Genomic DNA, 26,433 nt, shown 5'->3' on the forward strand with positions numbered 1-26,433 from the left:
ATTTCCCAAGTCGATTAGGTTTGATGCTATACATTCTATTATTTTCCTGTCCACACTGCTCATTTACAGCTCATCTCCATGCACTCGTAAGTCAGTCTTCAACTTCTTATTCTGCATGCAATTTCCTAAGGCCAAGAACTGCAAACAGGAGTGGATGTGAAGTGACAGTAAATGTATAGGGTACATCAGCAAAAAACAGACGACAAGGGATTAGCAATTTCAGAGGATAGATTAAGTAGCACAGGCTGCTAGGACATGTTGACATGATCAAATGAACTGACGGGCAAAGTTTAACTTGGATGATACTGGACTGGCTGGTGAGGAAAATGGTATAGAAATGTGATTTTCTACAATTATATGATTAAGATACCAATGATATGATCAAGACTCTGATAGTGGTCTATATATTCAAGAAAATACTCGTGACCTGCTTGTATCTCCTAGTTAAAACAATTTTGCAAGAGAGAATTCAATTTTTATTAATTTTTACAGCCACTTTACATTTGTACTTTGTATTTTTCAGAAACACTTTCAAATGTTATTTCTGAAACTGGTACAGGACAATCCAGATCTTCGTAGTACGTATCTGAAAAGTCTGATGTTCGTGAAATAATCTTTAAAAACAGAACTGCTCTCTAACATAGAACAACTTTCAAATTAAGAGATCTGTAAAATTTGGAAGGCTGTCAGTTTAACACTATTAATCAAATTATCGATTAAGTGTCTAAAAAACTGAGTACAATAAGTTTTAGGTCCTTAGCCTTTATTTTCAAGGCTGAATTTTGCTTTCGTTTTTAAAGGCTTCTTGCTTCTTCACGTCTTTCAGTAACATGAAGACCTTTATGGGGCAGAAAATACTTCTGAAAAAACCTACTTTCTGTCTTTGGCAGCAAAACAGCATACTACTGAATATGTAAACGAGAGCGAGCTATTGCCCAAAACAAGACTGGTCTTCTTGGAGATCAGCCACCCAATCGCAAATACCGTATTTCCTGGATTCTAAGATACAGGTTTTATAAATTTCAACATTTCTGAAATTGACACTTTTTACAATTTTGTCAAAAGTAACTTAGCAGCCACTAAGGGGGGGAGAAAGTTTTGACACGGCTGTCCTTACCTGCGTACGTGCACCCTTAGCTGTATATGAAATGTATCTACTTGTGCGTCTACCCGTCATTTTAGTTGCGACCTCATATATGTAGCACCAAACAAGGATGGCTTCTTAACTTGAATTTAGATCACAGATTTGTTACTCAAACTGTCAAAGAGATGACACTACGATGTAACAGGATTAGCCTGCCGTGTGTGTCAACTCAAAAGCAAAGAATCCTGCCAGTGGTCTCAGTCTCAAAGCCAGGAGAATTTGGTGTGACAGACTCATACCCTGTGAAGGGCCGTGTCGCCCACCACTAAATGTCTCTGTCCAAAGGTTGCACCCAAAATTCAAGAGAAGCTGTTTATCTTGTAGTATACACAACTTGACTCAGTTAAGGAAAAAAGCAGCTTGAGTTTTACAAAAAAGGACAAGGACACAAAATTCCATAGTCTTTAACATGCCTCGGAAGGATACAGTCATTCTTACGGAGGTCAAAGTCACTACCAGATAATGAAAAGCACTGTGCCAGTGAAGCCGTACAGACTGGTCAGAAAGAGGCTTAGATGCAAACTCTTGAGTGTGACTTTAAACTAAAGAATGGTAAAACTAAAATGTAGCTTCTTTTTTCCTTCTCTGCAACTTACTAAATCTGTGATGCAGGTTGCAGTCACTGGCATCTTAGAATCAGAGAAATAAGGTATATATTAAAGGCCAACTGTTTGCAAGACTACCTACGTATTTGTGCTAAAACAGAAGAGTTGCAAAATGACAAAGATTAAAACCCTAAGGCTTAAGTCCAAACTCATACCTACCAAAAGGATTATAAACATGAGGATATAAATATGAACCCTCTAGCAAATAATCAGATATATTAAAAAGCAGTATTAGGACGATTTCAGTTAATTATGGTTAGAATATTTTTATTTAACATAGAAAATCATCCTTTGAAAGTAGCTCACCATCCAATAAAATTCAGGAAATCAAATAAAATTGGAATTTAAAAAGTATTTCTGATATGGCCTTTCTAAAGTTTAGCAAACAGGAAAGATGTTATTTATTCCATCATATCCACGACACGATGTTGCTCAGTTACAAGAAAAATTTAAATTATTTTTCTCCGCTTACCAAAAGGGCAAGAGACTACGGTGAACAATTAAAATGAGCACGTTTGATAATGCCTGGTAATGGAGCTGAGATTTCATAAGTAGGCGGTAACGGTATGTCCAAATTAGACCTCAAAATCAGATGAAGCCTTCAAGGTCAATTGGTATAGCCTGCAAACCTATGCCTAAATCCTCAGTCACTCTGGTTTAACGACTAGTCTCCTAGTGCTTCCCGCGATGAGGAGACAGTGCATTCTACCGCCGACTTCTCACGGAAAGTTCGCTGCTCTCTCATATTGAAACAGGCCTCCCGCGACTTCTTGGGAGACATAAAAAGTCGGTGGGATCAAACTTCTCTATCACAATCTAAGTCTCTGAAGAACACTTTCATATTCTTTCTTGAATTCTCTTCTCAAAGCTGAACATCCCCCCTTTCTCATCTGTCTTCTTTTTCCAGACCTAGCCATTTACCCTAGATTCAAAGCACACATTTTTGCATGGGAGGACGTTTTTTAAAAAAGTATTTCCTCCTGTGCTAACCACATCACTGTGAGGCTGTACTGAGGACATCTTGCTACTTTTGCTTTGAATTACGTGCTTTGGCAAGTAGAGGCCACTCCACTCTGGGTAAGTAACGATTTTAGTGTCCTCACAGGGTGAAGGGGCGGATTAAGAGGAAGGGGCGGGCATCCACCTAGAAGCTGCCAGGCACTGTGCTGGGGGGCGGGGGTGGTGCTGAAGAGAATGACTGAGGGAATACCCAAACACTGCTACTTGAGTAAAAACGACTTTTTTGGCTTAGTGATTTTTTTTTTTTTTTTTTGGATGCGTACATTTAAATTTTTAATTGAAGGGAAAAAAAGGAGTGAAATAAGAGGGAGAGGGTTGGGGGTAAACAGTGGAAGGTGTAAAGGAAGCAAAGGAAAGAGGACCAAGGGAGCCAAGGGTAGGTATCCTGGCAGAATCTACAGAAATAAAGTTAAGAAATAAGGGTCGGAATTTCCGAACACAACAGTGGAATCTGGGAATTTTAAAAGTGTCAAAAGCAGAGGGAAGGGGAATCAGTTGGGGGAACAGAGGTAGCTGAGGGTGGGAGGGGAGTAAGAGGTGGGTGATCTTGTCTTACCCTTTGCTTAGTTTCTGTGTAGCCTGGCAGGGAGACATAATCCCCAGTCAGCCCACCTTGCTGCCTGGCAGGAAAGGGCATAGCATAGAAAAACACCTTTAGTGGCAGGACATAACTCACCCCCCTGCCTGGAGCCAGATCCAGGGGGCTCTGATCTTCCCGCTGCCCCCCTCAGCCATGTGTACTTTCAGAGCGAATGTGCGAGAGCACTCAGTCCACTGAAAAGTGCTATGTAAACGCAAGGTATTATTTGGAATGAAATCATGGTACACGAGAATTTCTTTAACTGGGAGCAGTGGGAAATAAAAACGGAAGGGCACTCCTTTCAAGTCTCACAAAATGACTCCAAAAATCGCCACGTGACTTGAGCTTTGTTATAAAACAACAGGCATGAATGAAGTGACCGCAAAGAGGGGCAACAAAGAGGCACCGACGCTACGACTAGAAGAGCGAAGTCATGCTGAGCCACGGCGAGGAAGGAGCAGGCGGCGGGAAAGGGGTGCTGGGTTCAAAAGCCATTTCCCTGGAGGCAGGAAAAAGTCCCTTGAGCTGGACCCTCAGATTTATAAAGAAATGTATCTGCTGCTGAGAAGACAAGACTGTTTGTCTACAGATACCTTTTCGTCTTGCTATTACTACTGCTAGGGAAGGGTCTAAACTCCTTACACAACTAACTCACTCTGGATGAGGGTCAACCGCAAAGACAGGGACTGCAACAAAGTATCTGAATCGCTAAACTGAGAGAACTGGAAAAATTCACACTGTATCTGAGAGCGAGAGCAATGTTGTTGAATTAAAGGAACAATTCCTTACAACCTGAGCATCATCAGCTCCAGTTTGTGAGTGACTTTTTGAAAATCTCTAAGGCTAGGTTATATGTAGAAAATTCACCTGATCACATTTTGGCATCAGAAATCTAAAACACAAAGTTCTTACGTGTCCCTAACTAAACTTTATGACCAAATATAACTTAATAAAAGCTCACTGAATCACCACGGCCTCTTAACAAGAGCTAAGAGTCTCTGAATATACCAATGAAAATTAGCAGTATTCAAGAACCTTTAAAGAAACACTTATTAATGAAAGCCAAGAAAAATGTTTAGCCAATGAAATTACGAAGCCACATTCACCAAAACCTTTTTTTATGTTACAATAAAACGAAATCCCTCCTGTTATGAGGCTTTCCATTTGGTCTGGGCAACCCAAGGGCCTCGGCTAGAGGAGGGCACTGCTTTGGTGGGGCGGGGCGGTGGGGGGGGGGGGGTTCCTGCCGCAACAGGGGAGGTCGTTCCAATGAGCCGCCCCAAGATCAGCCCTCCGGAGCACAGACGGGCTGTCTAAGCACTGCAGGGACAGGAGAGCTACGGTCATCGCTGCTTACTCTGCTAACCATGCTTTTAAAGGGCAGCCCCTAGGTGCCCAGCAGGCTGGAGGGCAGAGCCCCGAGGCAAAGGGCTCCCAGAGCAGTGGCCCCATTGGCTCTCACCGCCTACGCCCGCCTCCTAGTATTGGGTCCTAGCAGCAAGACTCACCAAGGAATCACTTTATGAACACCTCTGGACTAGGCACCTGAAAAACAACTATGTGCCAGCACTGAATGAACCTCCTTCTTCCCTTCTCTTTCTTACTCCACGAACAGTGCTCCACTTCTCCCTCATGGCAGAAAAATGGGCATGGTATTTATGCAGAATCCACTGGACTCACTAAAACGGTGCACACTTCGCATTTAGTTTACAAAAGAAGAAACTAAGTTAAAGGTCTTACAATTTTATGAAAATAATAAAACTACCCTGTGCATGTGACCTTGGATTTGTGAATAGACGGCAGTTTCCGAGCATTACTCAAAGAAACACCAAAACACTTATTAAAAGAAATTATTAAATTAGTATACCTTTTGGGCGGTTCCATGTGAAAAGTCTTACCTTGAATCCGTCCTTCTTGTTTTTTTCCAAACCTGACCACTCTCCGGGCTGAAATGAATTTTAAGAGAAATGTAAGTGACTTGGTAAAAGCAGTACCTACAATTTCCAAATCTCGGACTCTAAGGTGAGAGTTTCCAGGTCGCACATTTGATTTACATAATAGGCTAAGAAAATCATTGGGTCCTAATTACTCAGACAATGCTATTGATGCTCTGACAACAAAAGGAGGTCGAAGGTAAGACCAACCCTTTTAATATCTTCTATGCACTTAATGATGTAGCTTCTCTTGATTGCTTCCTTCACCGCGTATGCATCACTCAGGATCGTCAGGTGCTCCTCCAGGGCTTGCTGGATAAGGCTACTGGGCAGGGTCGGAAGATGGGCCAGTTCCCAGAGTACATCTAACACCTACAATAACACCACACAAGATGAGCCCACACATGCACGAACAACCGCATAAAGTATGTGGAGCTGGAAAGATTAATTTCATCCTCCTGCCTTTCCAGACGTGGTCTCAAAGCGAGCTTCCCGGCCTATTCGTCCAATCAGGCTCAACAGCTTCTGTCTTACTCTATCGCTTTCCGTCTCCCAGCTCTGCGGAAGGGAAAAGGCAAGACAATCCAATTGTATCATCAAACCGGCAAAATACGCAGAAAGTTTACACCTGAGCTAGAAAGGTTCGATAAAGCAAGAAGAGTGTATGTTTAGATGCTTCCAGCTTAGAGGGGGAAGCTTCTTTTAGAAAAAACTTAAAAAGCTAGCACGTTTGACTGGACACGTACCTTCTGAATGAGAACAAACAAATGATTAAGCTGATCTGAATTAAATTTGACAGCTGCTGCAGCAATAATAGTATGGATGTTCTCGATCACAGTAGATGATTGTCCCGACTGGAAAAGGAAACATGGGGGGCAAGTTAAGTCCTGGAACTTGGAAAAAACCTCAGCCTCCCATCCCCCCCCCCCATTCCCCCCTCCTGCAACTGACAGAAGAGGAAAGCAAAGCAGCAATAAAGATAAACTGATTCCAGTTTCATTGGCATTCCCTTGCAAGAGAATACTGGCAAAACTAAAGGAAGCGACCCTTGTTAATGGCCATCGGTTGGCCTTGGTTAAATTCCTAGCAGTATTAAATCTTTCAAAAGATGACAGTTAAGTGCTCAATCTGACATATTCACTTCAACGGGAGTGCAAAGTATTTTCGACTGGCAAATAAAGATTCAAATTGATTTCAGGACTTCGCATTCACTTCCAGCTGAGGGGAGTCTCCACCTCCTTTTCTATTTTGCTCATAGATACATTGTAACTTCAATGAATAGCTATTTATTCCTTGGGCAGTAAGTTTCTGCTTCAGAGATGTAGGTCCTGTGGCTGTCCTTATGGTTGAAACTCACTTTATGACCTCAACCATGACTCCATGATGCCTCACTGCTCACCATGTGGAGGACTTGAAAGGCAGGGACTTTTTTAGAGTCAATTCCACAAGAATTTTCCAGTATGTGCCATATACAAACATTCACCGCATGCAGTAGGGATATACATTGTATCCATCATGATCTCTAATCTTTGGCCTTATGTGGACTCACAACTTACAATCACGACATTCTGTGAGGGTATTCAATCAACGAAAGCGGACAGGGGAAGTAAGATCTGTAGGACCCAGGATGGTTTTCTGTCAGTCCTGTACCTGCCAATCATATTTCCTCTACTAGCTATGCTCTCGCTAGGTCCTGCCCAGGAGAGGCACTGCGGGGAGATGAGAAGGCAGGGGGAAGAAAGAGGCACTGCTCTGTGCTCAGGGACTGGACGCAGGTGCTGGCCCTGGTGGCAGCATGAGCTTCCAGGAGCCCTGCTGGGGGTGCCAGGCTCATGGGCAATCCCGGCATTTGCAGCGAAAGCATCTCCAAAAGCAGATTCCTTTCCTTGCACTTTGTATGCCCTTTCCCCACTCCGCTCCCCCAGCATTCCTGCTTCTCTCTTTTGCTCTCCCCCCCTAGCAACACCTTTGTCAACAACCCCCAGTATCCAGTTCCCTCTGAGACACCTAGCGAGGCTTCTGTTTCCTGACCAGGTTCTGACTGATACGGTGTCTAAGAGGGTACAGTCGAGGTGAGCCCCGGGCCTCTTTCTGGCTGGGCAACTAGATGAAGGCTAACACCATTACTGAAACAGACCGAAAAAGGACTAGGTACTGACATACTGGATTTGAGATGCCTACAAGATGGCATGCATGAAGGCACAAGAGTTATATATATACATTTACATACACTGCACTGGAGGGCCAAGAAGAGGTATGGATTAGGGACAGAATTCTGGGAGTCAGCAGCATCCCAAAGCAGTCAAAGCCACAGGAGTGGAGGAAACTGCCTAATGGAAGATTATACACTGAGGAAAGGGCCAAGGACTAAGGCTTGAAAGAAAGTGACATGTACAAAGTAGAAGAGAGTAAGTTAGTAAAGGAGACTTGCAGAGGGTGCCAGAAAAGTGGGAGGAAAATGAGTCAAATGGATATTAACAGAGCGAAGGAAAAAGAAAATGAAGGGTGTGGCTGATTCTGTCACAGCTGCTGAGGGTCCTGGTAAGCTGAGGTCTGTAAACTGTTACTTTCATCCTCATTTAACAGAACTGAACAGGAAACACCTCTCCATGAACATAGATAAGCAAACGCAGTGAAAAGAACAGGACACTGACAGACAAAAGACATGTAATTCCTAACTGCTGTGTGGCCTATGGTAAAGCTTTTCATTTTTTCCAATCTGAGACATGAGAAGACTAGACTAGCTGGGTAGTTTTACATCTTCTGGGTAGTGCGATCCTTTTGCACATATGCAATCTTAGCAGAAGCCCTGAACTGCAAAACAGATTGGAGCAGCTCCGCTCTGACTAAAGCAGGATACAAGATCCATTTCCCTGCTTGTTCACCACTCTCCTTCCCTCTCCTTCTGACAGAAATGTCAGAAAAAGGCAAAAATAATTCTGATCAACTTACCTGTATCTTCCAAATTTTAGTAAGTTCATCTAAAGACAATTTACTGCCCAAGAGTTCAATAATCCCCTTTATACGATCACAGTACTGTGCTTGGTCTATGTTGCCTAAGGGAAGAAACACCCAAGAGGCAGACAGATTCAGTGAACATTGACTTTCTAAATACGATTCTATTAATTCAAAGCAATATTAACTCGCTACCAGATTTAAAGGCTAATACAGTCAAAACAACATTTTCACACCTTTCTTTGATATAAAAATACATCACTTACAACTACGTGTTAAGAAATATAGGTTTTTAAAAAGCAACTTACCTTCCAGTGCAATGGACAGAACCGAGTTTTCAACCAGCCAATCTAACAATCTGTCTGTATCTATAGCATTCTTCACAGATTTGGATAAAGTGCTATCTTCTATTAGTTTGGTTACCTAAGAAGACAGGATTATTGTGACAGAATCCAGCACAAATATGCACAATCAAAATCTTCATATATATGTATACATACCCTGTGACTTTTACAGTGTTGCAATGTGGTCTGATAATTAGCCAAAATGTATCAAAGGCCAGTTACTGTAATAAGTTAACAGACTACTTATTCCTGATGTCTCTTTAAAAGGAGCCGGGGCACCTGGCTGGCTCAGTCAGTTGAGCATCTGACTTCAGCTCAGGTCATGATCTCGTAGTTCATGAGTTCGAGCCCCACATGGGGCTCTGTGCTGACAGCTCAGAGCCTGGAGCCTGCTTTGAATTGTGTCTCTCTCTCTCTCTCTCTCTGCCCTTCCCCCACTCGTGCTCTCTCTCTTTCTCAAAAATAAATAAAAATATTAAAAAAAAAAAAAAAAAAGAATGTGGAGCCAACAAGGGCACTCTCTGGGCAATTTCACAAAAACACTAAATATTTCCAAATATTTCAGAGAATGAATTTTGAATGTAACACATGTAGAAAGATCGTGTTAACAATGACGAACACAGATACCATTTTATATATAATCACTGTTACCTCTTTTTTGTATGATTACAAGAAATTATTCTGCTTCATTTCTCAACATTCTGATATTAATGACCGCAAGTTCTGGCAGAGCTTAAAGCGTCTGTGCTTTAAGTCTTCTACAAACAAATACAAAACTTACTTCTTTGAGGGAATTCATTTTAGCGCTAAAATGTGGCGACTTCAGCATGCGCAGTAGGATGTCTAATCGAAGGTCATCCACCACGGTCACCAAATCCGGCTGGAAGCGCATGCAGAGTAACTTGATGGCAGACAAGAGCTCGGGGATGCTAACCAATCTCTTTTATTCAAAGCACACACAAACAGAAAAGGAGCCATGAGAACGTTTTGCTCCCAATTCAGACACGGGAGTACGGGACATTTTCAACAGCAATGGTTGGTGGTATCCCATACTCCATATGGTCAATTAACTAGTTTGCTTCTAAACAAAAGTTAGCACACAGGTGAGCAAAGGGACGGATCCTGCGAGAATTTCAAGGTCAACAACATAAAAACTGTTAAATGCTAAAATTACTTTAAACAACTTTGGACAAGCTTGTAGTACTGAATTATTTAAAAGCTTCGTCAATGCTATACCTATTAGAATACTCTCTAAATCAACACGTTAGTAAAATTCTGAATGGTATCACTTGCTGAGAACCCTATAATCACTCTATTGATTTAATGCCAACCTGGTGCTTCAGAATACTGATGCTTTACAAAAAGCGTTTCTTGCTTAGAAAATGTAAAATGAACTTGATGTGAGTTGTATATGACCAGAACCCAAAGAACCATGGCGTGTGAACCCTGCCCCGAGTCCTGGCTGTGCTTTGAGGACTAACAGGCTCTGGGGCCCACCTGTCTGGAGACGGGATTTACCTTATCTTTGAGGTCCTTTTCCTCCACGCTCCGTACATCCTGGATCGCAGTAAGGATGACTGGGTCTAGCATCGGCTGCAGAAAAGATGTGCTGCGGTTAATAAAGACTCCGGATTCTGCCCCAGAACTAGAGAGCAGACACTTCTTCATTCACACTTCACAAAGGACAGAGTGCAACGGAAGGATCTCAATTCTAGTGCCAAGAGCCCCATAGCTAGCTAGCTCCTACCATCCCAAGTAGGCCGTACCCGACTCCATGCCCCAGCTCCTTTAATACCACATGGGTGCAAGCCCTGTCATCACCATCTCAGAAGGGTCCTTTCAAAGAGCAACCAAAGACACATAAGCTAACTTTTAAAACATGAAGCATGAGTAGGTATTATTTCTGTAATAAAGTAAATATTTGGTGTTTGATTTTAACAAGTGCATATAAGCACAGACCACGAAAAAAAAAATGCCGTGATATGCACTATTTTTGTGTGCTGATATAAATGAGGCCTACAGACGAGACTCCTACAACACATCGCTCCGGGATGGTAGCATAATCAGATAACTAACTCTAAATATTACATGAGGAGGAGGAAAATATTAGCTAGGTCTAAATGCTCACTTCCAACTAAGTAAAATAATTTTTAAAAACTTCTCTGGTGACAAGAGAAGATAGACAGCATATGGCTGTCAAAGCCAAGAAGACATTAGCAAAGAATTAAAATGACACCAGGCGATTATCCAACTGGGAGTTCTTCCTCTACGCTTGTGTCCCCTGTCCGGGGAAGACTGGGGGCTGCTAGGGTAGGAGGCAAGCAGTGCTGTTCTCGTCAGTGGCACCCCCCGGCTCACTTCTCACTGCAGCTCAAAGGGCATGATCACCATTTTACAGACAAGAAGGCCAAAACACAGATGTTACATATGTCTTCCAAAGCATACAAGGGGCAAGTGGTAGAGACCGTTGTTAATTTGCATCAGGTAATCCAGATGTGAACATGGTATGAGAATAAATTCAGAGCACGAATATATTGCTGAGTAAATCGAAGGTTGGCTAATTTGAAGCAATTAAATATGCTTTGGTTGGAAATTCAATACTTTTTACTCTTTTTGAAGTCTACTGTGCTTATTTATCTAAAACTTAGAATTTCTTTGTTAATTTTTTTTAGTCTTTATTCATTTTTGAGAGAGAGACAGAGAGAGACAGAGAACAAGGGAGGGAGGGAGGGGCAGAGAGAGAGAGGGAGACACAGAATCCGAAGCAGGCTCCAGGCTCTGAGCTGTCAGCACAGAGCCTGACGTAAGGCTCGAACCCATGAACCGTGAGATCATGACCTGACTCAAGGCTGGAGGCTTAACCAACTGAGCCACCCAGGCATCTCTAAAACTTAGAATTTCTAAAGAATTTAATATTAATTAAAAGCTAGAACTTTTATGCTAAATCTCTTTCCACAAGGCAATGCATGGGTAGAGAGCATTTAAAAATCCAATCCTGGCTCTGATGATTAAAAAGCCAATTATTAAATTATTAGTATTTATTATTAAATTATTAAAAAGTCAAATAATTTTGCCTCTTATATCTTAGTGTTTCAACTATAAAATTAATGATTATATGTTTAATAAGGTGAAAGAACATAAAATGTTTCTAATGAGCTTAATATCCAGAATGAAGAAATACATAAATAGCCCACCATCTGATTGCATGTAAAAATTTTGCAGGATTACTCTGACATTTAAAGAAAGCATTTAACACTTAGAAATGGTAGAAATTTCCTGAACCTACTAAAAAAATCGTATCTCCCTTGTTAAAATGAGATATTAGCAAGAAGGAACAGTGCATACAAAAACACTGCTCCCAAAGGACTCTATGCTTTCAAAGCCATTTATAGTGATTTTAAAAAAATCTCTGGGAAAGTTACAGGTTTCACAGACCTATTTACAAAGAAAATAAAAAATGAAGGTATTTCAAAGTGACACTTTATTCAGTAAAACCTGTCAACTGAGATGGAAAGGAAACAAGAAAGTATAATAGGCCTTAAGCACTAGAAAACGGACGTGCACAGCTCTGACTGTTTGATGGCCTGTTGACTTACAACCTGCAGGGATGGGAGATCACACAAGATGTGCTGTTAAGCTGTTATTCAGCAGTGACTTAGCTAGCAAGGAAGCCCAGTGGGTTGTTCAACACTGATCTCATTTAATACATAATGGCACTGAATCCTTAAACAATCCTGGGAAGGGGGTTGGGATATATGTGGCCTATTTTACAGATAAGGAAACAAAAATACATGTAATCATATATAAATTCTATTTGATAAAATGATAAACTGAAAAGGTAACTCATCTTTTTAAATATTGGAAGTCTCCTCTACCTTGAATTATTAACCATTTTTTCGTTATTTTCTGAGAGTATTTTTATTAGAAAAATAGCTAATCTGAACAAAGAAAAGAAATAGGGCACAATTCTGACCAACCGATAAAAAGGTAATTATTACTGTCTGTATGCGTTAGGTCACCTTCTGAAGCAAATGTAAAGTGGCCTGTCTTACCTGAACCACCGAGGAATTGAGGTACTCCGCACACACCCCCAAGGGCTGCACCAAAGCTGAGACCGCCTGAAAACAAGGACAGTGAAGGTCAGACATCAGTGTGAGAGGGTGTTTTTCCTTTCAGCATTAAACACGTCCCTTTCAGGGACAATCTGAAATGGTGACTAGATCAGGTCCCGAATGAATGACCAGACAAACCACACCCCCCCGGATGGGAAGAACTGGTAACAAGACGTCAATCCATTTACATTGTTACAAAAATTTAATAGAACTTAAATCGTAATAATGCCAATACGACTTCTTTGGAGGACTGGATGAAAGACTTTTAAAACTTATATTGTAGAATACTAACAGTTTTTATTTGAAAGAGAAGGGGATAGTAGGCGAAGGAGTGAAACGTGCCTTCGACAAACCACCGAAGACTCCCGTGGAGGAAATTATACAACTTTACTGAAACGCGTAAGGGAAGGCCCAGACAAACAAGCAGATGCCATGTTCCCGAACGGAAAGAACCAGCGCTGCAATTCTCCACACAGGGACCTATAGGTTTAACACAATTCCAGACACAATCTCCGGGGGATTTCTGCAGCACAACCTGGCATGTTGATTATAGTCAAAGGGCAGAAATACGAGAACGATGAAGGAGATCTGGGAGAAGGAGGACGTGGGGCAGACTGGTACCACCAGGAAGGAAAGCTGTGCAGCAACAGTACAGAAATGGGCAAAGAACGCACGAACAAACCAACGGAAGGAACACGCCCGCGTGCACGTGGGGCTGTGACGTGTGACTGAGCCAATACGTCGAAATAGGAGAGAAATCAGGGACTAGTCATTAGAGGATCTGATGACAATCAGTTACCTATTTGGAAGAAAATTAAACTGGATCTCTATCTTATGTAATATATAAAAATAAATTCTAAATGAATTCAAGAACCAAGTACAAAAAATAAAACTGTAAAAGTATAAAATAAAACAGGTATTTTTATAACTTTGAGATGGGAGAATATTCCCTAAGTAAGTTAGAAAACTCTTAAAGCCATTAAAGAAAAAATGGGGAACTTTTATAAAATGTGGACGCTTCTGTAAGCAAAAGACACTATCGATAAAAATAAAGAGAAGCAAACGACTGGGAGAAAAAATTTACAGATACATAAAATGGGCATGGCATTGATACGCTGAACATAAAAAGAATTCCGGAAAGTTAACAAGAAAAACCCAAAGAAACCTAAATAACGATGTCAATTTATAGAAGAAATGTAAACAGCCAATAATCCCATGATGAGATGCTCAAATTCACAGGAAATGAGAGAACTGCAAATTAAATAACAAAATACTATTTTTGTCCATTATAATGAAAAAATTAAAGATGGAAAATATTCGGTACTAGCGAGAGAAATAGGAAACGAGTTTATGGGAGTACAGACTGGTCCAAATAAATCTCTTTTTTGGAAAGAGATTTATTACTATGAATTATATTAAAAATCACATTTTCTAGGAATTTGTCCTTCAGAAATGGTACCATATGCACACAAAGACAAATTTACATATTTACATGGTGCCCATGAATAAATGACAGCATCATGGCACAACAGTTGCAGGAACACATTACAGCCATTAAAATCAAGGACAGCACGGATCTGGAAAGATGTCCGTGATATAACGTTAAATGAAAATATGCTACTACACATAGCTTGATTACAATTCAGCCTTAAAGACAGAGAAAGCAGGAAAGAACGTGCACAGGTATATTCCACATAAATTTAGGCAAAAGTCAGAAATGCTATGAGTCAAATGGGTAGCTACTACCTAGGAAGAAGGTAGAGGTGTGGGGGCTTGGGGGAATGGAGGACAGGCACCTTCCATTCCTTACTTTGTACAGGTAATTAAAAAAAATTTTTTTAACGCTTATTTATTTTTGAGAGAGAAAAAGTGAGAGCAAGCGGGGGAAGCGGCAGAGAGAGAGGGAGACAAAGAATCTGAAGCAGGCTCCCGGCTCCGAGCTGTGAGCAGAGCCTGATGTGGGGCTTGAACTCATGAACCGTGAGATCATGACCTGAGGTAAAGTCGGATGCACAACCAACTGAGCCACTCGGGGGTCCCTGTACAGGTATTTTTAACTGATCAATTGTGAATGTTGCTTTTTCACAGTATTTTTCAAACTCAAAAATATATAAATATAAATGTAAATGTAAAATGCATGCATTTACTTGTACTCAGTGGCCTATATTTATTCTAGGACACAGTCACCTTAACTGCTCAGGAAGCAGGCATTTATTGTGAAATTTTAATCCTTGTTTGATAAAATCAGAGTCTTAATCTTTGGAATCTCTTTCTCCTATGTCTGAATTTCATCATCATCTCAAATACAACTAAGCAATATAATTCTCTACCAACTGCAGCAAACAACACGGTTGTTTGAAAAATGGTCTGACCTAAGGGAAAAATCTTGGAGGAATCTTTAACCTCAAGATATTTAATAATAATGAGGGTAAGTCCAGATTCCTATGTATCTACCTTTAAGCCAATTTTCTTCCAAGTAGGGTAGAAACTCGGACTGCTCTGTATTTTTTTTTAAATACATTAACTCTGCCAGAAATTAGTATTTTAACATTTTAAAAATATGAAGCAATTTCTTTTTTTAAAAAGTTTATTTATTTTGAGAGAGAGAGAAAAAAAGAGAGAGACAGCATGCATGCACACGGTGAGGAGAGGCAGAGAGAGAAAATCTCATGCAGGCTCTGCACTGTTAGCATGTAGCCTGACACATGGCTCGAACCCACAAACGGTGAGAATGTGACCTCAGCCAAAATCAAGAGTCGGATGATTGACTGAGCCACTCAGGCACCTGGAAGCTAATCTCTAATATGACCAATGACCTATACAGCCAGTTTTTGAGAAATAAGTAAATTGGATAAAACCCTGTATCTGAAAAGGTTTTTGGTTTTAAATGGTTTTGCTTTTTTTAAAAAAAAAATTTTATGTTTATTCATTTCTGAAAGACAGAGAGCACAAGCAGGGGTGGGGCGGAGAGAGAGGGGGACACAGAATCTGAAGCAGGCTCCAGGTTCTGAGCTGTCAGCACAGAGCCCGACACGGGACTCCAGCTCACGGACTGTGAGATCATGACCTGACCCGAAGTCGGATGCGCCCCATAAACGGTTTTGCTTCTTAAATCATTACCCATTATTTTCCAGATCAGTAGTCACTTCTAACATGCTTGGTCCACTCAATGGGGATCAAAATGACGGCCAAACAGCCTAGTTAACATTCAGGGAAGGGAGAAGACACTCCCTGGTCAGTGTCAGCAGAAGGCTTGGCAGACACTTAATCTTTCAGGATAAACAGTGGGTGGCAAGAAAGGGTCAGTTCATTACCAAGCGTACCATCAGACTCTCTCCTGGATGTTACTTCCCTCGCCCAAAGACGGACCAAGCAAGTTAGCTGATTAGTCGCGGTTCCGCAGGAGCAAGCGCTGCTCTAAGCACAATCCTACGTCACTCAGGGGCAACGGATGACTCTACCCCATCACCTTCTGTTCTCAGTACATCACGGTAGCTAGCACAGTGTCCTACATGTGGCCAAGTACATAACGAGCAGTTAAGTGAACAGTCAACCAGAAGACAGAATAAAATGCTCCTAGTTACAAACAAGTCAGCCCTCTGTGAAAAATAAAAGATTAAGTTATTCCCCTTACCGTAAGGTTAAATGTCTTTGAGAAAATGAAGTCCCATATAAAAAGAGGATGTACTGATTCTGAGGGAGGATTCTAAGGTCCTGTGACAGCCCTTTGTTATCTAGGAGTCCTACAATACCAAAAAACTTCCTACCAACCTTAAAATGAAATATTTTATTGTGCCTGGCACCAGGGAAGACTTTCTGATGTAACGGAGTCATAACACTGTATGTACACATATCTTTGCCACGTACAGCAACTGTCCTTAAAAAGCAAGATGATTTCACACAACCATCACAAATTAGGAGGCACCAAAAGCAAAGGGAAATGGGGGGGGGGGGGAAGCAAATACCCTACACTGAAATTTGGTTACGATTAGGAGCAAACATTCCTTTATCAGAGCCACTGAAACCGCTCCTGCAGAGATAACTTAACACTGTAACGTTTCACTGACTGTGTCCAGACCACGTCCCCTGGGTAACATACCAGCCCGAATAAAGCGAACCTCTGCTGTGGGCACACAGACTGGTTTAACTTACCCCAAGTTCTATATCTTCCGAATGAAGCTTGGCTTGGATTGCTGCAAATCCACCTAATTCTCCAAACTGAGAAGAGAAAGGGCACAAATTAATTTTAAAATGCTGTACGTTAATAATTTAAACAAGACACAAAGGCTACCATTCTACTCTGCCAACGTGCTCTGTAATAGTGATCTAGAGAAAGCCATCACAAAGAGAATTCTATTGCTCCTGCGATACACTGCAGGAGATGCGCTAAATCCTGACGCTGGTGCTCATCTGTATAAACAGCATATGAGAAAGAAGAGGAGGAACTGAAAAACATTCTTATTGTTCTTTCTAGCTGTCATTTACCTAAAATACCAAACTCTAAGCAATTTCATTAAAAGAAGGAAAATACGACTATATTAATAAAAGTTATATACCTTATTTACCAAATCCACAACCCATCCGTGAGGCTCCTATGAGAAAAGAAAATAGAAATTGAGCTGGCAATATGAGAACTTCCCCATGGGCCCACAGATGTTTTGTTTTTTTTTTTAAATTTTTGAGACAGAGAGTGACAGAGCATGAGCAGGGGAGGGCAGAGAGAGAGGGAGACACAGAATCCAAAGCAGACTCCAGGCTCTGAGCTGTCAGCACAGAGCCTGATGTGGGGCTCGAACCCACAGACTGCGAGATCATGACCTGAGCTGAAGTCGGACGCTCAACCGACTGAGCCTCCCAGGCGCCCCTACCATAGATTTCTTTTTAACCTAAGCAAAGAGTTGGGAGAAGAAAATACTAAGATTTGAAAAATATTTCAAAAGGCTTTTCTACATGTTTCTTAATGTGAGTCTCTGACATTTGTATATAATTTTAGGAGCCTGCACGTCTGTACTTGGATGCCACTGCTACAGTATGGAGCATTTCTTGCATTTCTGGGTAGCTGACGTCAGCTGTTTAAGCTCTCCAAGGTACAGGGTAACTTGAGTCAAATTCTCTAGGAAAATTACCTTTTAGAAATCAAGAATTATTACTAAAGAGGAGCAAATCAGGAATAAAAAGGTTAAATTTTAGCCCCTGCTGTCCCACTAATTGGTGCCCTGGAGCAAGTGCTTTCTTTTCTCCTCTTTTCTTCCTTCCTTTCTTTTTCTAAGCATTCACTGCTCTGGGGGCTGAATAATATTTGGGGAACAGTGACTATGAAGAGATGTGGTACCTGCTTTCACGGAGCTCATATTGAAGCAGCTTCAACAGAAACAAGCAAACCAACACATACCTAACAGGATTCACACTGTGCTAAGCCCCACAAAAGGAAAAACCACAAAAAGGTCTTCAAATGAGAGACAGAAGGAGCCTCCTTTGCTCAGAGTGGTGGTCATGAAAACCCTCTCTGAAGAGGTGGTCTTCAAGCTGGATCCTACAGGATGAGACCGATTTAGCCACTCAAATAGTCCAGACAGAGAGGCCGAAATGGCAAAGGTCCTGTTTGGGGAAGGCAGTCAAGAGTAACTGAGGGGACCTCCCCCACCACCCCGCGGGGACACAGCAAGTCGCGAGGAGCGGCACGGGTAGAGCTGTGGAGACGGGCAGAGTGCAGACCATGCAGAAACTTGCAGGCTGCGACTGGAAGGAAAAAGCAACAAAAGTGCTCAAGCCAGAAGCGATGCATTTCATGCTTTACGACGACCAGTCTTGCAGTTGTGTGGAGGATGGAATGGGCCAGATAAATGAGAGTGGAGGGAGAGATAGTAGCTGGAGGACTAATGCGGTAACTAGATTAGACGGGATGGTGTCGGGGGGGGGGGGGGTAGGATGGCAGCAGTGGAGGCAGAGAGAAGGCAACTGAAGACACCTTCGAGATGAATTCAAAGGACAGGTTTATGGTTGCTTATGGGTCGTAAGAAAAGGGATAAATCGTGGCCGACTCCTATGCTTTTGGCTTGAGCACCTAGGTAGATGGTGATGTGGTTTACAGAGAGGGAGAAGAAGGAAGGCTGGCGAGACAAAAGGAAGTTCCATTTCAAGCACACTAAGTTGGAGACATCTGTGTGGCGACCAAAAGGAATGGTTGGCTCGTCAAGTATGGTGTGCTCAGAGGAGAGGTTTGGGCCACAGAGATACAAACCGAAGGGCCATCAGCACAAAGACTGCATTTGCTTCCATGAGAAGGAAAGATAGTTCTTGGGGGAAAGAATAGTGAACAAAGAGAGGGCAGCTCTGGATTAAAGCTGGACAGAAAGCAAGGAATCAAGAAAGGCAAAGTGACTTAGCAGGTAGCAAGAGACTGCCAGACGAACCGATTTAGGAGAGGGACAAACTGATGGTGACCACTGCTGTGGGTGGTGTTAAGAGACGTTTCCTTGGGTTCTGGAAACTTAGAAGGTGCTGGTGCCTTACCGAGGGTGGTTTCAGTGGACCGGCAGAAAAAGAAGGCAGACTGGCACACTCTGAAGAGTTAATGGAGACTTTTGTCTAGTTGCCCTAAACACCTCTCTGACGGATGAAAACATTTAAAAAAAAATCTTTAAACACACATAGCTGAGTTGGCACAAAGTGCTCAGAGGCTGAACACAAAGAGAAAGCAGAAATCGTGTGAGGTAAGCAGACTCTGAGGCTAGCCTTCACCATGTAGGCATCTGTGGAACCCTGGTGACCTCCTGCCTCCATTTTCACAGCCCTACGGTGCCTGAGAAACAGGACCCAAAGCCAAGGTGGGGGCTGGGAGACTAAGAGGAGGTAGTCACATAAAACTGGAGCTCAAAGGGCTACAGCCTCAGGGTAAGGTGAGCTGAAAGAACTTACCTGGAGAAAGGGAGAGCAACAGGGAAGCCTGCCTACGAGCACTCTGGTACTGGATGCAGGGGAGAAAAAAAATTCTCTAAGAATCTGTGGCCACTGAACTGCCCTCACACGGCTTCACTTCTCAAATTCACGCTGATTTCACGGTCTGAAACACCGTAAGCTGAGAATTTATTCTAGAGTGGCCCCAGACTGTAGTGGTTCCAGGCACCTGGAAGAAGTAAGTAAATCCTCCTTGGAGGAAGGAACTTTCCCTCACTCCAGGCCTCAAACCATCCTCCCAGATTAAATTCCAAGAAACAGGACTTCACAGAAAAACAAACACAAACAAGTGTAATTTTTTTTTTTCTGTGTATATACACACAGATACAAAACAAGTTAAAGTTAGCCAGAGCCAGCTGAATCAGACTTGTAGATATCAGACACAGGACAAACACACAGGAGAACGCAAATACGTGTTTAGAACATGAGATGGTAAAAAATGACAAAACAAATGAGAACCAAATAGAATTTACATAAATGAAGAAAAGTAACGAAATTGAAGACTTTTAATGAACAGGTTAAACAGCGTAACTGACACAAGCAGAAACAAAATTAGTGAACTAGAGCAGAGCTGAAAAAAATGATCACACCCTGTCAGAGCACAAGGACACAGAAAGATGGGAAACAGCAGAGGTTAAGGGACATGGAGGACAGGAGGGACGGCTTAACATGTATCCAATTGAAGCTCTGAAGGAGAGACTGATTAATGGAGGAGAGGCATTATTTAAGAAGATAGTGGCTGAGAATTTTCCAAAACTGATACAAGATATTAATCCTTAGATGCAGACGCCCAATGTTTCTGATGCAAAATAATATGAATACCACAGTCAGTCACAGGAGAGTCAAACTGCCAAACATCAAAGCGAAACAGGAGATCTCCAAAAGCAGCCATGGGGGGAGAGGTGGATTTCTTACAGTGGAACAACAGTCAGATCAAACAGCAACTTGTCAACAGCAATAATCAAAGCCAGGAGACACTGACAGGGTATCTCTGATATTCTGAAAGTGTAACAGTCAATCTAGAATTTAAAACCCAGGGAAAACATTCTTTAAGGCGTGGGGGATTAACGTTAAGTTCAGGCCATCAAAAACAAAGACGTAATCACCAATGGACACTTACTAAAGGACATATTAGTAGGCAGGCAGAAGAAAAATCATCCCAGTGGAAGAGATAGAGAAGGAATAGTACACAAAGAGAGAACGCCTAAACGTGGCCAAGTCAAAACACCGTATCAAATAACAATGCTGACACCTAGTTGAGCATAAAGCAAGGCGGGAAAGGACTAAGATGCCGCAGGCCAGAGGGACTCTCGGAGACTAAGTCAATCAGGTGGGAAGCGAGCACACGAAACATTCCAAGGTCTAGGTACTGCTCAGAGGAACACAAAGATATTAATGAAATTTTGGTTTTGTTTCATTAAGTTAAAGTTTTGGATAACCAGTAAAATAAGTGGGAAAGGAGAACGTGGAATCTTCTCTGGTAAGGGTTTGGAGGAGACGGAGAACCGTGCTGAAGCTAGACAGGGATGTGGGATCAAAGGCAGAATTGTTAAAGACAGGAAATACTATGGCGCACCAGGGTGGCTCAGTTGGTTAAGCATCCAACTATTGATTTTGGCTCAGATCATGATCCCAGGGTCCTGAGATCGAGCCCTGCGTCAGGCTCTGTGCTGAGCGTGGAGCCTGCTTGGGATTCTCTCTTTCTCTCTCTCTCTGCCCCTCCCCTTCCCCTGCATGCACGCACGCTCTCTCGCTCTCTCTCTCCCTCACACACACACACACACACACACACGCACAGTCTGCATTTCTCAACTTAAAAAAAAAAAAAGATGGAAAATACTAGAGCACATTGTATACAACGGGAGTGATCCAACAGAGAGGAAAAGACTGAGGATGCCAAACAAAGGATAGAAAACCTGAGGAGGAAAATGCCTCAGAAGGCAAGAGGAAAGGGGATGAGCAAGGGCCTCTGCAGGAGAAACTCCTTTGCAATAACGGGAGGATATGAACAGACTGGACCTTTCTGGGCCCCAGATGTCACGCATGTTAAGCTGAGGGGAAGAGAATGACCTTCTGCTGGGCACTTGCTACAGGGGAGTCCCATGCTTAGTGTTTTGTATACACTTGCCCTTTAATCTTCACAACAAAGCTGAGGATCAGATTTTCATACTTCGGGAAGTAAGACTGCACGTAGCTAAAGAATGCAGACTAGAAGGCTAGATTACATGGGTTCTTCCCATGACTACTAGGTTTACAGACTTGGACAAGGACTCAACCTCTATGTGCCTCAGTTTCTCATCCATGAAACGGGGTTAAAAGTAGTACCTAACTCACAGTTTTTGTGGGGGTCAAATGCTGCAGTGTCTCCTCACTGCCCTCTGTGCTCGGCTGTCACCTCCTCCTCCCCTCTGGGGACTGCCTGGCTCTACGAGACGGGACCACTCCCTCGTGCAGGCCATATTATTACAAGTGCACCTACTGCCTACTGCCTATGGTCCTGTAATATGTTGTTTTCCCATCTCCTCCACTATGCTGTAAGCTAGGAACCACGCCTTAGCACTCTTTATAAGACGGCTGAGCTAAACCTCTGCTTCCACTAAAGCAACGGACAAGTTTTCTATCTACTAAATTTACTGCTTTCCACTGTTTCTCGAAAGCCAGAGTTCAGTCAACAGATTGTTTAAATTATGTACTCTTTGTGGGTATAATGTCACCGGCACATTGTAGACCTTTAAATATAAAATGAAGATATTGGTTCTTGGCTTGAAAGAAAACAAAAGCTTTAATGCTTATGGAGCTTAAAAGAAAATGATGCATGAAACTAACTTCTGGATTATTTTTTCTAGGCTTAATTAGTCATTTCAAACGATTTCAAATGCTCTGGATTCTCAAACATCTATAACGATTTCAAATGCTCTAGCCTCTCAAACATCTATAAGAAACTGGGACACCCATTAAACTGGGGTTCTGACAATTCAATAAATAGGGCATTGATGTCATGTGGTCATTCCACATTTCACTAAACATCATTTCGAATCTATAAAATTCTTTATGATGTTAGTTAACAGCTATGGAAAATATGCAATATCTGAAAAAAAGTTAAGCGATTTTATGAGCCATATGGAATAACTGTCATTTTTCACAGACTGTTTTAATCTTTCCACGTAAATTTTTATAGCACAGAAAAACTTTTTCAATATATTTCTCTATAAAATGACAAAACGAGACTATATTTACCTTTTGGAAAGTAGACACAGGTGAAACAGCAAACATATTTCCCTCCCCAAACACTTCTGTCCAATTCCTTTGAGATGTTTTCATTCTGTTTTTAAAATGGTACTCATTATCGGGATTGAAAGCCTAGATTCAAAGAGAACAGAGAAGCATTATTATTACCTATTTCTATAGCAACAATATTAGCAGGAGAAAAGAAGAAAAATACAGCCTTGGACTCCTCCATTAGCGGAATCTTTCAAATATCCCCACAGCACATACTCCTTAGCCGGTGCAGAGGAGTGAATGCCTGAAGCAGGGCTCTCCTATCCGGTTCAGGGCTCGCTGGGAGGGAGACCAGGATTCGGGCCAGGTGAGGCCGGTGCACCAGGGGCCCTGGAGCTGCCACAGGGACAGGTGGGCCGCAGGGCAGTAAAGTCCCCTTCTTCACACAGCTACTGTGACCAGTCAGGGAAAAAGGCCAGAAACCAAACCGCAAGAACACCCCATGTGAAAGCATTTATGTGAATAATCAGGAAGACATGAGGGAAAGCTATTTAATCATTCTAAGAGCTGAAAAAGCTATTAAAATTAGAAAGGTATTTCGTTAAAACTGAAAACACAGAATGAATGGCTGCTCTGTGTTTAAAATAAAAAGCAAGGTCCCCAACAGCTAAATTAAGATCTTTAACTATATTAGTTATCACTCATCATTAATTACAAGTCAGAGGACAGACAGAAGGTATTTTAAATAAAAGCAAAACACAAAGTGCTTCATTTTAGAGATACTGTACCATCGTAAGCACACCCAGGAGACCTGTGGGAATCGGATCTTGTTTAATTCTCTCTGCAACCAGTTCTATTAATAGCATCAACATGTTGTAGATTCCTTCATGAATTTCAGTACCCCACTTGTGAACAGCACTTGATGTCAGGAGCTACAAAAACAAAGGGCACTTTATAGGGTCTAACTTGAAAAGAAAAAGTCTATTGTTTATCAGTTCAATCTTGAATAATCAAGAGATTATTACCATAATATTACTCTTATGCAGATGTCTTGCTTTAAGGAAAGCCTGTAGCCCGTCTGCTCGTTCCTTTATTTCAGAGTCAACACTGAGTTTTGTTTTTGCATGTTAATTCCCTTACATTGAAGCAGTTTGTTTAAAAGAAAATTTGCATTTGTTTCTCTACTTTTCATCATTACTGGGGGGAGGTCAAGTGGTGTAGAGCAAGTGAGAACATGAGACCAAATCCTGGGGCTACCACTGTTTTCCAGCTGTCTGATCTTGGACAAATTTACCTGAGTTCCCGAGGCTCGGTTTCTTTCATGCAAAGAGGCAAATTCTTACCCACTTCACACAGATGTGCTCAATATCAAAAGATAAAACAAACGTGAAAAAGTATCTTATACATAGTGCAGTACTGTTATTAAATATATCGTGGCCGCCAATACTAACTGATATTCTTGGAATCTAAGAAATGGATGCTATATTTCATGATTTGAACACACACATTCTTGTCAGATTTTTTACATGTCAGAACTGCATCTTCCCACCTGTTGACCAGATGGCAACAGGACTATGAATGTGGAAACAATTTTAGAAATATTTTACAGATTTTGCTTACGTTTTCCTTTCTGATATGTATAAAAGTAATATTCAGTTTTTAAAATTGTTTAAGCCAATCTAAAATAGCTCTAAGTGATAGGCACTGTAACGCTATTTACTTTGCTACTGCTTCTCTTAAATACAAAACATAAAATACACAACAATCGTGCATGTTACACTCAGACAGCATCTCAGATTCATTAACAAGGCGGGAAAAGGTGCACAGATGAAACTCAAATAACCATCAGTGGATTTCTCCACGCCTCAGGCTTCTAGTCCTTGGGGAAATCTAATGCAGGAATAACTTGCCAGAATGGGGAATGAGAAATCAAAGGGTTTCACTTATTAAAATAATGGCAAATTGGTATGCTGGTTTCATGTTTTCCTAAGATTTCCCTTTAGAGGGAAAATACTATGCAATAAAAATTCCATCTTCGTCACACTGAGAATCCCTTAACAAGAGCAGCCTGAAAGAGCCCAAACTTCTCTAGCTGCAGAGAAAAACCTCAGTTCCAGATTTTCTAAATACCAATTAATTGCACGATTTGCTCCAATGAGCAATAATCATAACACCGACTTTATATAAACCAATGAGTTACTACTTTTTTTGCAAGAATTTTTTGCCTGCCTGTATATTCCTCCTATACCTAAATTATAAAGCAAGATGAAGCAGAGATTAGCACTCAAGAAGCTTCATAGGACTATAAAATAAAATTCAGCACCACTCCTTCTGTTGCCATCTCACTGTTCAGTTTTTAATCTGAAAAGGGAATTCAACCTACCTTGCAGAAGAGGGCAAAGACAGGCAGCCCTTTGTGGGGAAGCTGTGCTCAAGGTTTAAACGTAACTATGCGCTATGGCCAGACCTAGATTTCCTTCCCTGCTTGAACACATGGTAAAGAATCCAGGCTGGCCTGAAGGTAACAGGTGAAGAAGGCAGACACGACAACAGAGTCCCTTTTGTGCGCCTCATTCATACAATTGCTTATTACTCATACCTTCCTTCTACTAAAACATTTGAGGTGGCTTGTAAGAAAAGCCAAGGGAAGAGGGTAGAGAAATAGTCATCATACCCGGAAACACAGCTAAGGAAAGCAATGGCAATTATATAAAATACCACTGAGTTTTCTCGTAGCCAAATCAAAGGCACACAGAGTCCTTAGCTCTTCTGATTTAAAAAAAAAAAAAGGGGGGGGGGTGCCTGGGTGGCTCAGTCGGTTGGGTGTCTGACTTCAGCTCAGGTCATGATCTCACGGTTTGTAAGATAGAGCCCCGCGTCGGGCTCTGTGCTGACAGCTCAGAGCCTGGAGCCTGCTTCGGATTCTGTGTCTCCCACTCTTTGCCCCTCCCCTGCTCACGCTCAGTCTGTCTGTCTGTCTGTCTGTCTCTCTCTCTCTCTCTCCCCCACCCCCCAAGAATAAATAAACATTAAAAAAATTTTTTTTAAAGTATGCTTTTTTGATGGGGACAAGAACCTTTTTAATAGCTCTTAACTGTAAAGGGAACTTAACACATACATTTTTCTATAAACATTGAACAACAGAACGTAGGGTACCTTTGTGCTCGTAGTTTTCTGGGAAAAAACAACCTAGCAACCAACCGCTGGACCACTTATTATGCTATTACAAACAGCTGAGCACATAATATAAAACTGTTCTCTGGACTGTCTCTGCACACAGAGTAATATACTCCAAAGACGCAACTTGCCAATGACCCGCGTTGACACAGGGCTCTCTGGATCTGGAGATCATCAACCTAAAGGTCCTCTCCTTACACTGATAAATCCTTTTCCGTGACTTTGAATAAGCCTGTATTTTCTTTGTCTATAAATTTATACATACAGTGCAATGTGCTACATACAGTATTGTCACACTGTAAAAATTCTGCTATTAAAAAAAATTACTGTAATTCTTAACAGAATTCATAAAAGTTTAAAATAATCTTAAACGATAAATTGGTAGA

General features: G+C 41.7%; 1 protein-coding gene across 2 annotated transcripts in view; it reads right to left on the reverse strand.

Moving 5' to 3' along the window:
* USP24 (ubiquitin specific peptidase 24) overlaps positions 1 to 26,433 on the reverse strand; it is a 142,825-nt gene that overhangs the window by 83,561 nt on the left and 32,831 nt on the right. For both annotated transcript variants that reach the window (XM_043575084.1, XM_043575083.1), the window contains exons 4-16: positions 23,659 to 23,802; positions 22,889 to 23,011; positions 17,251 to 17,286; positions 16,847 to 16,912; positions 12,635 to 12,700; positions 10,101 to 10,175; positions 9,364 to 9,522; positions 8,547 to 8,661; positions 8,236 to 8,339; positions 6,030 to 6,137; positions 5,746 to 5,841; positions 5,494 to 5,655; positions 5,248 to 5,295 (exon numbers count right to left, since the gene is read on the reverse strand). In XM_043575084.1, the coding sequence (XP_043431019.1) occupies positions 5,248 to 5,295; positions 5,494 to 5,655; positions 5,746 to 5,841; positions 6,030 to 6,137; positions 8,236 to 8,339; positions 8,547 to 8,661; positions 9,364 to 9,522; positions 10,101 to 10,175; positions 12,635 to 12,700; positions 16,847 to 16,912; positions 17,251 to 17,286; positions 22,889 to 23,011; positions 23,659 to 23,802 (1,302 nt within the window). The remainder of the gene's footprint in view (positions 1 to 5,247; positions 5,296 to 5,493; positions 5,656 to 5,745; positions 5,842 to 6,029; positions 6,138 to 8,235; positions 8,340 to 8,546; positions 8,662 to 9,363; positions 9,523 to 10,100; positions 10,176 to 12,634; positions 12,701 to 16,846; positions 16,913 to 17,250; positions 17,287 to 22,888; positions 23,012 to 23,658; positions 23,803 to 26,433) is intronic.

Source organism: Prionailurus bengalensis, chromosome C1 (genome assembly GCF_016509475.1).
Source record: "Prionailurus bengalensis isolate Pbe53 chromosome C1, Fcat_Pben_1.1_paternal_pri, whole genome shotgun sequence".
Taxonomy (NCBI): Eukaryota; Metazoa; Chordata; class Mammalia; order Carnivora; family Felidae; genus Prionailurus; species Prionailurus bengalensis.